The following is a 15,406-nucleotide window of genomic DNA, read 5'->3' on the forward strand; positions in this document are numbered from 1 at the left end:
GTCAGGCACAGTAGGCTGATCAACTACTTGCCTATTAGATTGACAAATGGTCATAAAACCGATACAGAAATCTGAGGCCCAGACCTAAAGAAAAGGTTGTAGTGCCACTGATTTATTTTATGTGTGTTTCTCTTGTAAATTGTTTGAAGGTATAAATTTGGCTTAATTATTATTACTATATTAGAAGGTCACCATGCTTATAGTAAAGGAATAAAACATGATACACTACCTTTAAAACAAACGTATCATAAAGTCAGTACAGATTATGTCAATCCGTTTAGTTCCAAATACGGCCACGGAGAGTTGGTCAAGTTTTCATGCTAAAGATACACTTTTAATTTTTTATTTATTTTTATAATATACATGTATTTACAGTTAGGAACGAGAGTTTAGATTTTCTTTAAGATGCTGCGATTCGATCAAGCGTCGCATTTTAGTATTTTCAATTTTCTTCTCAACTTTCTCTTCCTTGGTTTCTGTTTTAGGTTTCTTTATATAGGTTTTGATATAGAAGTCTACGAATAGAATGAGCATGAAAAGGTTCTGCGGCAGGAACACAGCTGATATCCAGCGAGGATAGCCACAATCTGGTATAAACACGATACTACCCATGTGTAGGACCATGATTAGGAATTGAAGCTGAAATAAAAATTATTAATTTAGCTTTTTGATAAAGTCACTCTGTCATGGGCAAAAAAAATACGCTTTTATTCTATTTCTATAAGACACTGGCCATCTCGTTTATCGCATATCAAACGATTTTTTCGGTGATAGACCTGATAAATGTACAAGGCTTTTCTGTTTTTATACAAATTAAATCAGTCTTGTTACGCCATTACAATTTTACATCTCTCTCTACCAAATTGTATTTTAGGCTCGATCGAAGAAACAGATATAGACTGGACAGTATAGGCTTAGTATATTTTTTGTTTATGTCGGAGCGTTAATGTCAACTGTCAGCTCAGGCGGCAAAATCGAATAGAGTCAGCTAATGAAAGAAGATAACGAAAAAGCGCGGCAAATTCAAAAAAAATTTAGTATAGTATCCCTAAAAGTTTGATATATTTTGTGGATTAAACTTACTTGATACTTGATTTTATTTTATTATTTTTTACTTTGATAGTAACTGTATTTCTGTGAAATTAAATACTATATGTATTTAGCGTTTTACTATTGATACTTAAAATGACTAGCATTCATAGAAAACTAAAACTATATTTATTATAAAACACAACTTTATTCGGAATAATCAAATCCTGCGAAAGACACGAAATATTCTATCAAATAAAACAAAGTTTAGGCTATTATACCAGTTAACTATTCGAAAAAATATATAAGAGAAATAAAAATGAGTAATTGCTTGAAGTATCAAGACAATAAATCATACTAACCTAAGAAATTCAATGACATTCTATGTTGCCATCCGAAAGTTTTCAAATAATTCAATTATTTTCTTTCAATAGCCAGACTCTAAACCACACGTATTAAAGGTTTTGAACCGAACTGATTTTGACATATATTTCTAAGCCCTGTGACATTAGCAGCTTACAGTACACGCTCCGACAGATATTTTTGTTCTAATGCCAACGTTCAGAAATTTTGCTCGAACAGACAAGAAATTTACGAATAAACTAGGCGCTTAGTATTGATGTATTTTGACAATCTTTGAAACGAGAACGATTTGAAAAGAACTGGATTGAACATGCCTTTCTATTAATGTTTCTTTTATTCTGAATTACCTTAGTTATTATAGTTTTACTACGTTGAATGAGAAAACATAATATATTTAGATTGTATTGTTAAAAAAAATTAAAATAACTTTGATTTGTTATTAAAAGCATGACAATATTTAAAGTATATCAAAAGATTCAAATCAATAAGTATGATCAGTATTTGTCTTATTATGTGGATTGATTAATCTGATACAACTTCCTTGTGCGGAGAACAAAAAAAAAGAATTAAAAGGACGGCAACGCACTTGCGAGCCCTCTGGCATTGAGTGTCCATGGGTGGTGGTATCACTTAACATCAGGTGACCTTCCTGCCCGTTTTCCCCCTGTTCTATAAAAAAAGCTAACTTTAAATTTCTTAACTCCGGGAATCGAAGACATGCGTGTTTTCGACGTAACTTAGCCATGTCCTTAATAAAATGAGCGTACCAATTCTTACAAGACTGGCAACTTATAAACAAAACGTAGAAAGCCCTTCCATATACGGTTTGAAACCAACATTATAAACTTAGCCTTACAATTTGTAGCTGAGTGATGTACTTCTTCCACCATAGCGAGCCCTTCAAACTCGGGTCGGCTACTGTGAGCAGGTAATATGAGTACATTACGGCGTGTACAAATGAATTGAGCAATCCAACCATCGTACCGTGGCCACCTGAAAATTGTAAGTTGTTTATTTTATATGTACATAATTTTTAATACTAAGAGATTTAATTGTTCACTTAAGAAAATTATAGATTTCAGGACGAAAAACTGAAATTCCATGTCCAAATAATTAAAAAAAAAATTCAAATAACAGTAATTGGTCTGCCATCAGTTTTTTTTAACCCCTAAATTATAAGGGTGCCAAGACAAGACGTAATTTTTTTTCCTTAAAAAAACATACAACCCTTGGTTTTCACCCGTCACCAAAGTCAAGCTTGAAGAATGAACAGCATGGCACTCCCACCAGGAAGCGATGGGGTCGTCACTTCCCGACGCCAAATAACACTAATAAAGTTCAGCTTTGTAAAAAAAAACATTTGTGTCCGTTTCATAAGAAACAAAAGAACATACCTGGATAGTACGTTGTGCAACCCCATACAATCGCCACCATTCCTGTGTGGTGATAGACGTGAAGAAAAGATACATGATTTGACTTCTTACGTAAAACAAAGAATACCTGTAATAATTTAATGGATAAAAGGATTAATCAGTGCCAATGCCAATATACAATCCTTAATAAAATCACATTTATTATAATTTATAGTAGTCTGGGATAGCGCTAGTAAGACTGGGTTCACACGATATTGTCCTTCACGTTTTTTTGCAGTATACGTCTTAACGAATAAATAGAATGAAGACTGCGGCTATTCGTATTATATACGAATGAAAATCTACCATGTGAACACCCGGGTACAACGAATACAAAGAAAACGTGCAGGACAATGCCGTGTGAACCCAGTCTAAAGGAGCGTTCAGCCCCCCCTTATGTAACGCGCCGTAACGTTTTTCTGTACCCAAGTACAGCATTAAACAGCTTCAGGTTCTACATAATAAATACATTTAAATACTCTTTTATATCCTTCTCTTACTTCAAACTCAAACTCAAAATATCTTTATCCAAGTGGGTAACACTTTTGAATTGTCAAGTTAAATTAATTGTAAATTTACATTTACTACCAGTTCGCAAGTCAAGGGCGTAGAGCGGGTAAGAAGAACTGGCAAGAAACTTTCCGCCACTCTTTTTAATCGCCAAGTATGAACAAAAATAGTACAAATTGCTCCAGTACAAATTGTTTGAACTGGAGCAAATCAGTCCCAAGGATTAGGATCATTTAAGTATTCCTCAAATTTATAAAACGCTTTATTGATTAATTTCCGTTTAACGAGGGCTTTGAATTTCTTTAGTGATAATACTCTAATTTCGCTTGGGAGTTTGTTGTAAAAACGAATACAATTTCCTTATAAGGAGTGGTTTATCTTTTGGAGCCTGGTTGGTCGTACACTCAAATTAGTTCTATTTCGCGTATTATACTGGTGAAAGTCACCATTTGTTTTAAAATCGTTTATATTTTTTTGGACATACAACAAGGCTTCAAGAATATATTGACCAGATAGTGTCATAATATTTAATTCCTTAAACTTATTCCGTACCGACTCCCTCGGAGAAACACAACAAATACCCCGAACAGCCCGCTTCTGCAGCACAAATGTGGCAGCACTTCCACTAACATACTGACTACTTAGACACATAATTAATGAACACTAAGCAGCTGTATAAAACCACAACATGCTTTTTAGTAAAATAAAATTACATAACTAAAACGTTACGTAAAATAAATTTAGCTTCAATGCCACATATAGCGGGCATAACAATATTCATATATATCTACCTAAAATCAGAATCAAATACGGTCCAAAAACTATTTAACATATTTTAGAGCGAGTTTTTACGATATTATCTTGCCTTCTGAGTTACGCCTGCAAAGCTTTTGATGCAGTGACCGACGGTGGCGTGATATATTGTAATTTTTAATGTTTGTAATATGTTAATGGCATATTTTAAATAAGAATATACTTCTTTAAACCTAAATAATTATATTTAAGAAACTCGTAATAACTCTGTCTGAGTACATTATATTTACTTGTTAAAAGGTGATAAGTGCAAACGCAAAACATATACTCGTTAGAAATTCTACAAGTGAATAAATACGATCCAATTTTTCCAGGCATTTCTTAGACCGCCGCGATTGTCAACCTCGGCGAATTAACAACGCGAGAATAAAGCCACTAGCACTTTCTGCAGAATTTCAATAATTATTATTCTGCTTCGAAATGAACAATATATATATAATATATAAAAAAAATATTTTCCTATAAAACAATCGCCAACTCATCATCCTCAGTATCTATATATATATTTTATTAACTCGACGTCCGTCGGTTAAACTGAGCGCTTTTTAAGGCACTTGCTGCCTTCATTATAAAAGAGTACCAATTCCTTTAGAACAAAGAGCCTTTTGGCAGTGTCAATGGACATGGGCGGCGATATCACTTAACAACTGGTGAGCCTCCTGCCCCTTTGTACTATAAAAAACAAAAATATATAAGAAAAATACATACCGTATCAAATAGATCAAGGACTTTTAGTAAAAAATAGCAATATACTATTTTAGCTGCGTGCAATCCAGATTCTGAAAAATCTGTTGGTTCGCATATCAATTTATAGTGATACCAAACTTTTATCCCCTAAAACATAACATGTTTATTAGTTTATCTATTTAAGAAAACAAACAATATTCTTAACCGACATAGTAATAATAATAATAAAAAAATTATATAAATCAAAAAACAAATCTAAAAAGGTTGGTCCCTGTGTTTGGACCAATAACGCTAGCAGTATTACCTCGCTGTATTGCGATACTTATTACTTGTAACCCAGCCCTGCGATTCTGTAACTCACTTCACGAAGTCACACAGCGGTTTTCGCATCGGCGGTCGCTCTCAAATCAGTCGTGAAGCAGTCATTTTATGATTTGGCATTCTGATAAACAATAAAGTACAAGCTCCCACCTTTTCAGAATGTGTAAGTTCGTGAAGTGAGTTACAGAATCGCAGGGCAGCTCTGGGATCACCTGTACTAGCTACCAGGCGCCAACTTTAATCATTAATTTTTTTAACGCCTGTGCACTTGATCGATGATTTGGCGTTTTAATATCTATGTAATAATAGTATACTTTTAGTTATAGAGCATAACTATAATTAATTAAATTAAACTAAAGGTCAATATCGTCTTATGAATATGCAAGAAGTATAGAATTCCTGCTACACTTAAGTTTTATGACGTTCATTTTATTTTCCTATTTTATCATATTATATTTTTTGAATTGCCAAATCTACTATATAAAAATAAGTCGGGTTTTCCTTCCTGACGCTATAACTCCAGAACGCACGAGCCGATTTCCACGGTTTTGCATTCGTTGGAAAGGTCTCGGACTCCGTGAGGTTTATGGCAAAGAAAATTCAGGAAAAATTTCAACAGAAAAGCGGGATCACCAAACGAAACGTTACATAAAACGAAGCCATCTGGTGGCGAAACGGAGTTCGCCGAGTTTGCTAGTCTGTCAAATTAAGTTTAATAGAAATACAAAAAGTTTGTTATGAAATCCCTACCATGAGCTTTCTTTAAATAAATACAATTGAGATGCTAATGACTTTAGGTTCTTGGGGGCCTACCATGAGCTCTTATTGCGAGCCCATTGACAACTTACAATTGAGATGCATCGCTTATTCATACCAGAACACCGAATAAACGAGACAGTTTATGTTCCCACGTGACCTTAGCAGATTTCGTTCATTCAATTAGTATGATTATTTTTCCGACCCAAATATCGGCCAATAGAATTGCACCATTCGACGTCACGTGGTACAACCTACATGGTATTATACTGATAATTTTTTGTGAAAATTTTCTCTGGTCGTTGCTTCAAGAAAAGTATTAAGTAGTTGTTTTATTCATTATGAAATTCTTATTTGTTAACTGTACATTTCGTCTCATGGTGCAATTCTATTGGCCGACATTTGGGTCGGAAAAATAATCCCCCGAATACCACACGAGCTTCAAAATTATCGGGCATTTCCCTCAAGGTTCCCTGCAAACAAATATAGTCGTCATGACGACTATAGTCGTCATGACGACTATAGTGGAACGAACCTATCGGGAAATACCCGATAATTTTGAAGCTCTTGTGGTATTATAAGTGAAAATTCGCACCATGACCGCTCGGATGAACCAAAATGTTAAAATAAATTATTAATACAGTAGAACCTCGATAAGATAAAGTCCAAGGGAAACACAAAATATTTTATGTTATAGAGGTTTTAAGTTATCAAGGTTCTATGTTAGGTAAAGGTTAATATAGAGGTATGAACATGTTTCTATGTACCCTTGCTCCCATTTTTACTTGAATGCATCAGAAGGATGGAAAATTAAATATGTAATCATATTTATTCACATTACTTACATTACATAAAAATAAAACAACAACTAAAGGTTTAGTCTACTTAAAAAAATCTGTGATTTTCTTTTGTTTTAAAAAATTCACTGTTTCTAAATCGATTTGATTTTCAATGACAAATAGAGAGGAGAATACATTAACACATTAACTTATGATGCAAGTAAGTCGTTGTCACAAAGCTAACCGCCGCAAAGCTTTGAAGAATTTAGATAAAGCAAACAATAGGTAATGTATTGTTTACGTTAACAATACATTAGTAAACACGTGCAAGCAATAAATACCGAAACCATTTGTTTTGACACTCTTTCAAAATGACTCATTCACAAACAATTTTATGTTATAGAGGTTGTGGAAACATTTCTTTTAGTTACTGAGGGCCTATACAGAGATTATTTATTTAAGTTATAGAGGTTGCGTATTTTAAGTTATAGAGGTTTTGGGCTCTGATGGGAAGGGAACATAGTATTTTTTGAAGTAACAGAGGTTTTTATGTTACCGAGGTTTACGTTATCGAGGTTCTACTGTATAACATTTAATAATTTATTTACAACTAGTTCATAATGTAGGATAATCTATAAATAGTAAAAAAAATATAATTTTTATATTTCCAGTACATCCCAGTAGTAGGTTGTTAATCGGGTCGCAATAAGAGCTTATAGTAGGGCCCCAGTAAACCAAAAAGCAAATATAAACTAAAACAATAAATCAGTGGTGCTGGAACCTTTTTAGGTCTGGGCCTCAGATTGCTGTATCTGTTTAATGATCATTTGCCAATCTAATAGGCAAGTAGGTGATCAGCCTCATGTGCCTGACACACGCCGACGACTGTTTGAGTCTAAGGCAAGTCGGTTTCCTCACGATGTACAACGGAGAAATTAAAGGGACCCTGCCACAGGGATTTTGCTGTACATAGTGGTTTAATTTTATGTTATTCATGTCATACTTACGGTCACAAAAACATATAAACATAGTATCACTTGTATAGCGTTATAAGCAATAAGGATTCGTTCTAAATTGAAGGGTTTTCTTTTCTCCATCCATTTTGGTCCCCATTTCATTACGAATAGGAGATAAAATGTCAATAATCCAATTGTTGAGTAAGGAGATCCAATCAGCGGCCAATGTTTGGTTCTAGGATCTGAAAAAAATTATATTTTTTTGTCTTTTATTCAAATGGAAACTTGTCAGACGTTTGACCGCATTCCAATCCAATGTTAAGAGTTTTTTTTTATTTATACTTTATTACCTAATTCAAAAACATACACATAACAAAAATAAAAAAACAGGTTACAAAAGTTATAAGGCAACGGGCGGCCTTATCACTAACAAGCGATTCCTTCCAGGTTTTCAAGGATACAACTGTCTAGATGTCGTATATTGATCCCTTGGCGTTGCGTAGAGATGTGGGGTCTCTCTGCATCTATTAGCGCATTTACCATGGGGAGTGTTCAGAGGAGTTGTTTGGTCTAATACCTGCAGCTGAGTTTCTTTATCGGACGTCAAGGTGAAATACAAAATACCAACCGTATCACCTCGACGTCCGTCGTTCCACAACTGAGCGTTGTCTAAGACATTTTTTGCCGTGCACCACCACTATGTGGAACCAGTCCGAACCAATTCGACTTAGGGTAAAAAAAGCGTACCAATTCTTGAAAGGCCGGCAACGCACTTCCGATCCTTCTGGTGGTGTGAGTGTCCATGGGCGGTATCACTTAACATCAGGAAAACCTCCTGCCCGTTTGCCTCCTATTACATTTAAAAAAAAATCTCTAGGGAAAATTGTCTCCCAATTTTTGCAAGGAGTTGTCTCTCCTGTCTGGGAATCTTGTTAATTGATAATTCTTTTTTATGCTTTATGTGTATAGCAAGGACTAAGGTCAACCATGGGTGTCTGTGTATTGTCAAGACACGCTGTTGACCAATCAGAATAAAAGGAAACGTTTTATCGAGTTGTCTTTTGCTTTACTTTCTTTTGTTTGCGTGTTTGCGTGTTGTTCCCACGAGAATGTAAGTGCGTGCTCCTATTTCACCATGCCTCCTGCTGATAGGGGACAAGTCTTTGTTTTTAATTTATGTTATTATTATTAATTACTTAAGATGTCATGTGGAACATGGTGTAATGGTTGCAGCTCCTTACAAACGTTGTGTAAAAAAAAACATGGCGATTAAAAAGAGTGGCGGAGAGTTTATTGCCAGTTCTTCTCTTCTGTTCTACGCCCTTGATTTGAGAACTGGCAATAAATGTAAAATTAGAAGCATTAATATGTATTTCTTTAATGACGAATCACAAGTGTACATTGTGTTACCTACGTGAATAAATGATTTTTGAATTTTGAAATTTTTTTCCTGATAGGCCGGGAGATAGTCACACAAAATAGTTGGTCATTTGTCCCAGTTGGCGGTTCTACATGGGTCTTATTACGAAATGAAAAAAAAGAATTTTGATGGTCATAGCGCTGGTACCGGCGGCCCCAGCGCGTGGGCGTTAGTCGAAGTCATCCACCAAAATTCTAGTATTTTCCGATAGTCCATAAAAAAATAAGAGGCGGCAGTGTCATGCCATACTTCTCCGGTGTGACTTACGGGCTGTAAGTCACTTACGTTCTGATAAGGAGGGAGCTTGTAGTTTATTGTTTATCAGAATGCCAAATCGTAAAATGACTGCTTCACGACTGATTTGAGCGCGACCGCCGCTGTGAAAACCGCTGTGCGAGTTCGAAAAGTGAGTTACAGAATCGCTGGCCACGGGGATCGGCGCGGTGGTGCGAACGGCGAAGCGGGCGAGGCGACCATTCACGCGGCGCCGTTAATATTTGGAAGAGATTGTGGAGTACATGATTTAAATAAGAATCGAGGTATAGATGGAGAATTCCACAAGAAGTACGAGAAATACAGAATATATCCAGAAATTTTTTTGAGTATACCAGAATGAGTACTGAAACATACTGAATATGAGTAACGAAATCTGATTATTGCTAAGGTCACGTGGATACATAAAAGGGCTGATTTTTTCGAGGTCATATGAATAATTTGTTTGTTGTTTTTTTTTGAAGTTGTACTTCTTTAGGCGCGTTATGAAAAATTGATGAGAGTGAAATTTTACGATGCGCGCGCACCTGTGACACAAAATTGGCAGTGTGATTATAGCGTGCGCGAGCGAGATAGGAATAAGACAATCTACAAGTAAAAAGAAATAGAATATGCGTGAAGTTCGAAGATCGCAAATTTTGAATGACAATAATGATTAATGACATTTGTCATTTACCTTTTTAACCAATAAAGGAGTTTTAATTATTTTTTCAAAGAAATTTAGCAATGCTTTTTAATTATATTCAGAAGTGATTTGTGAAATTGAATATTTTAATCAATACTAATGAATAATGATAATATTCATTATCAAAATATTTGTGAAAAAACTGACATTAACCCTCCTAAGTACTTCAATACAATTGAGGTTAACTATCCGTATGTATTATTATTATCGAGTAATGTTTTGATTAAAAAATTAAGCACATTGTTTAATCAAAACGTAATTTTTCAGATTTAATCTAGCAAATATAAGGTCAAGAGACAAAAACAATTGATGAATCAGTGGAAGTGCACTAAATTGAATACAAAAAAAAAAGAGTTGTCTTCTCTGAGATCTTACCGCTGTGAAACATCAAAAACTGGAGGTGGAACAAAGTCACCATCACCATCTCCAGACACAATGGACGTGGCAGAGATGATACCGCAACAGTTTGAAGTCGATTTCAATGAATTTGATTGTAAAGGTAGGAATGTTAATTATAAATATGATGTATGGTGATGTTCAAGGTTCAACCTCTCAAGCATAAGCATAATATGCTCACAACAGTACTTTATTCTCCTACAGGGTAGTCAGAGATATTCTAATACCTCAAAACATCCATGTTGCACTTGTAGTACCAAAACTCTGTCCAGCCAGAAGTGAGCCCATTCCCACTTATAATGGACAGTGGGTATAATACACCTTAACACCTGAATGCGAACCACTCAACATGATGAACTTAAATTAATAGATGTTATTTATATATTTTGGGATATTACAAATAAAATCATTTTGGAAACAATTGATATCCCAAAAGCAAATAAAGCGAACAATGATAAGGTAATAAATCAGTTTTGACATAACTTGAATACTAGAAAAGCCAGACAAAGGTGTGCACAACAGTGACAACATAACTTAACAATTTCATTATTTTGTAGGATTATAATCGAAAGGGTAAAGAAAATCATGTCAAACTGAATAACAAGAATCCCCAAACAACTCCAAAGAAACCTACAACGAAGACACCGGTATTATTTTTAAATTATCTCTATCTCTAAATAGATAAAAGAAAGTTGCTATCCAGGTCTGTAGCATGTGCAATTAGTTTTTCTAAACTACACAATGGGTTTTGATCTGACTAATATATAGACTGTTCTTCCAGGAAGGATTTTTATAATATGAATTATAATTTTTTTAAGTTTTGGATGGACAGAACATATATTAATATTCTCTTATTTGTTGCAGAAAGCAAGTAGTAGTTTTAGTTTTGGAGAAGCCTCGTATCAAGATATGCATAGCTTTCGGGCTCTGGAAAATGAGCGGCTTCAAATAGAACACAAACATAGAGATAAGAATATGGCAGAGATGCCCAACCAAGTAATGATTAATTTAAAATTACAAACCGAAATTCTGATGCAGACATTAGAGTCACTTAAAAATAAATAGTATAATGAAATAAAAATGTTTTAAAAATAAATAGTGTTTTATTTGTTTAAATAACTTAATTGTTAAAACAACCTAAATTAAGAACTATCAACCTATCAATTTTGATTTTTAAATCAATGGCTATATTGTGCAATACTGCCAAAGCTACAACATACATCTAAGTGTTTGGTAGAGATGTTCTAAATATATAATACTACATATATACTTTTAACTTAATAGAATTTATGTTACAGTTAATGTAAGAGAATAATAATAAATATTTATTTAATTTTTCAAATGTAAACTGAACTTTATTGACTATAATGACTCCTTTTCCAGTCTTTGATTATTTAATTGTAAAAAAAATATTTGCATGCAATCAAAAACTATTTTTAATAATGCCTAAGAAGTATAACTTCTTACGCGCGTACATAAGTACACGCACCCTTTTTTTTTAAATGTATCTCAGTTGTAGGTTGTCAATAGGGTCGCATTAAGTGATTTAGGTACGAAAAGGTGCGTACAGACTATATAACATAACATGTTATACAACATTGCTATACAACATGTTTCAGATAATGTGGACACTGAATGTTATAAAACATGTTATAATAACATGTTATTGATATGTATGCTAGGACGAACCCAGCATCTACGTTTTTTTGTTTTTCTTTTGTTATTTAAAATGGTTATATAACATTGTTATATAGCATTGTTATTCTAATGTGTACAGTATTGTTTTATGTTATAATGTTGAATAACAAGGTTACATAATGTGGACGTGTTATAAAACACAAGTTATATAATATGTTTCATAGTCTGTACGCACCCTAAAACGTTTTTTTATCGACAAGTTTAACACAAAACTCGAACCAGTAGAAGCGCCTCCAACTGTTAGTTTATATTACAATTGAATACAAATCATTTACGCATTTTGTAATTAAAATTATATTTATAAAATTTACATACATATAAATTCAGTATTTCGAATTATTAATTCGAATAATATGAATTGCTAATGATTAACATCCAAAACCTGAAGTTTCGGAAATAACAAGGCGATTACACGTTCCATTTTCTCAATTTTACTTTTACTAACCTTGACTCCCGTGGTTTAATTTCGAAATTATCAAGGCTTTAGATCTAGTATCTGAACTTAAATATAATGCGAATAATTTGTAGGTAATATACATCTTTATATATATAATTCTTCTGTGAGTGTGTATGTCACTGAACTTCTCTCAAACGACTGGACCGATTTTGATGAAATTTTTTGTGTGTGTTCAAGGGGATCTGGGAATGGTTTAGATTCACAAATCAGCCCGCCAGATGGCGCTGCAGTCGGCACTTTCATACTTTGCTTTACTAATTGCTTGAAATATCATGCAGGACAACGTCTGTCGGGTCCACTAGTTATTATATAAGGGTTAGAAGACGAGAAGCGAATAGGAGAAGGTATGCCCATCTCCTTACTTTGATAAAGAGTCTTCACTGAAGATTCTAATAGTGTTTAATAAGCGCTGAGAAAGCGACAGGCCCTTGAGCCTACGTACTACGGTTTAGCAAATACTAGAGGTGGTTTGTCGGAAGTGCCCTGAAGTGAAGTCTCTGAATAGCAGAGATTCTGGTGAGGGTCGAGCCCCACGTACCCCTACTACTTTCGGGACCAGAGGATGTGCATATTTTGACGTTTTTTAAATAATACGTAGGTAACGTATAATGTCCGTCATAAAAATAAATTCAAAACACAATAAATACTTTTTTTTATATTTACAAAAGCTAAATATTTACCAACGCTCGGTACACATAAAGAAAAATAATATACATTATAAAAATTATAAGGATAATATTTATAGATTTTAAAGGGTAAATTGAGAAACTATAGATTTCCAGATCTAGCTCGTTTATCAGAATGCTCAATCTGGATATCGTTGAGTTTTGGTTAAATTGCGTTCATCTAAATAGAGAGAATAATGGGATGGTGATCACACCATTCCATTGAATACCCTTGGTATATACCTAGGGTATTCAGTGCGACACGAAATTTATATTTAGTTAAAAGGTTGGGGCAATCAACCTGATTGATGATATCTTAAACGCGATACATCATTTAATTTTCTAATCAAATTTCGTATGTTTTCAACTCTTTCTTATTGGATATACCTTAAAGAGTAGATGCCAATTTAATATTTTTTGTAAATGCTATTATAATTTAAAATATAACATACTCGGAAGAAATAATGCCATATTAACTTTCGCGGCGCATTCTGGAACATACATATATGAAAACTTTTAAATCTTAAGTGATATAATGATACTTATGATATACCTACTAAACTTAAAAACTACATTGTCATTTATGTAAACGCCGCTAGTAATAAATCAATATCTAAGCGAAGTAAATCTAAATAATTTGTAGGTTTAAACACAAAAATACACCTTTAAATTAGCTAATGGTTTAGTTACTAAAAAACTATAACTTACCACTTAATTCTTCAAATAAAAAATGGTGCACGTTGTATAATTTTCCAATTAAAGTCGCCATTTTATTATATCGCTAATATTCATATAAATTTTTATAATTACAGTTATTGGACCGATCACGTCTAAACAAAGAATACAATGAAATCAATTGGATTAATTTACATTTTTATACGGTCATTGTTTTAATGGCGGCTCTTGATTTAAAATAAAAGTGTACTTTTAAACGATTTTTTTTTATAAATATTAAGTAAATCTTAGTAATATATTAATACCTTTTGGTGTCAGAAAATAAATTTATCTAGCCTTTAATTGGTTAATCTTCAAATTATTATTTTTGAAGTGTAAACTTCTTTAGCGGCGTTGTACACTTTTTTTTGGAATGGGTAAAAAATGTTAAACTCGCGTCAGGACACGTGACCTGATCGAAAATTCGTAAGACGGATGGAGAGTAGACAGCTGGCTCGACGTATTTAATGTAATATAAATTGTCATATTTGTGTACCATAGTGCAATAAATAAATATTGTATTCTATCACATAAATGATAGTACTTTTATACAATAATTAAAGCAATTCAAGCAAAATTATTCCCTAACCATTCCAAAATATCAAAAATTCACAACGTTATTATTCAAGTTTTCACTTCTGCCGGCACTCCCGGAGTGCAACCCGTCGGTTTTTTGTATTTAAGACGCGAGTACGTCTGTCGTGTCCGCTAGTTTAATATAAAAGGATGTTTATTATTGTTTCTATGGATAAATAAGTGTCATAGTACAAGATCCCGATTTACAACGACCTTCACCGAGATGCTTATTTAATGAAACGTATTTTATATTTAATTTAATATGTCAATAAATATAATCCATATGGGTTGCCTAGCAAATTTCAGTCCAGAGTATGTTTAATTAATATAAAAAAAAAAAAAAATAATTTGCATGTAGTAAATTTATTAATCAGGGTAGTATTATACATGCATCACTATAACTTTTTTTTTTTACTAAAGATGTATAATATACTTTAGTGTCACATAAAAAAATATACACATAAATAATTAATTGATTAAAAACAACCTAACGTTTGCATATTCTATGGGCTTCATACTTTCGATTGGTATAGAATTTATCTAATAATCATACCGGTGAAAGGTGTAAAAATTTTTTTTTTTAATATTAATTAAAATACTCTGGACTGAATTTTGCTAGGCAACCCAGGATTATATTTATTAACATATTAAATTAAATATAAAATACGTTTCATTAAATAAGCATCTCGGTGATGGTCGTTGTATATCGGGATCTTAGACCATCAATTATAGTACTAACCGTCCTCGAGTTATGGGTAACTAAAAGTTGGCGTGTGGAAGTGATTGTGCAAATGTAATTTCCCACAGCTGTATTGGAAGTGTCGTCCAGTGTCTAGTTAAGAAACACAGCATTTCAAAACGTGTTACAGAAAAATTTACTAAAATGTTTTTTTATG

The 15,406-nt window shown here is 33.3% G+C and overlaps 1 protein-coding gene across 2 annotated transcripts; it reads right to left on the bottom strand.

Moving 5' to 3' along the window:
• Positions 1 to 328: 328 nt before the first annotated feature.
• LOC125056671 (elongation of very long chain fatty acids protein AAEL008004-like) lies at positions 329 to 14,075 on the bottom strand. Of its 2 annotated transcripts, XM_047659923.1 has the most exons (6): positions 13,929 to 14,075; positions 7,678 to 7,868; positions 4,836 to 4,961; positions 2,787 to 2,892; positions 2,249 to 2,385; positions 329 to 639 (listed from the first exon to the last, which is right to left on the bottom strand). In XM_047659923.1, exons 1-6 carry the CDS (start codon positions 13,987 to 13,989, stop codon positions 376 to 378), a joined length of 885 nt encoding a protein of 294 aa, XP_047515879.1. In that variant the 5' UTR covers positions 13,990 to 14,075; the 3' UTR covers positions 329 to 375. The 2 variants fall into 2 exon arrangements, with proteins under 2 accessions (XP_047515879.1, XP_047515880.1); XM_047659924.1 differs by lacking the exon at positions 4,836 to 4,961.
• Between the last annotated feature and the right edge of the window lie 1,331 nt (positions 14,076 to 15,406).

The sequence above is a fragment of the Pieris napi genome, chromosome 15 (assembly GCF_905475465.1).
Source record: "Pieris napi chromosome 15, ilPieNapi1.2, whole genome shotgun sequence".
NCBI classification, from domain to species: Eukaryota; Metazoa; Arthropoda; class Insecta; order Lepidoptera; family Pieridae; genus Pieris; species Pieris napi.

Excerpts from the sequence above, each read along its gene's own strand:
- LOC125056671 (XM_047659923.1), bottom strand. The coding sequence starts at position 13,989 with ATGGCGACTTTAATTGGAAAATTATACAACGTGCACCATTTTTTATTT. Across the intron at positions 4,962-7,677 it reads GTTTATATGTTTTTGTGACC|GGGATAAAAGTTTGGTATCA; the intron begins GTAAGTATGACA and ends GTTATGTTTTAG. Across the intron at positions 2,893-4,835 it reads TCCTTGATCTATTTGATACG|GTATTCTTTGTTTTACGTAA; the intron begins GTATGTATTTTT and ends AAATTATTACAG.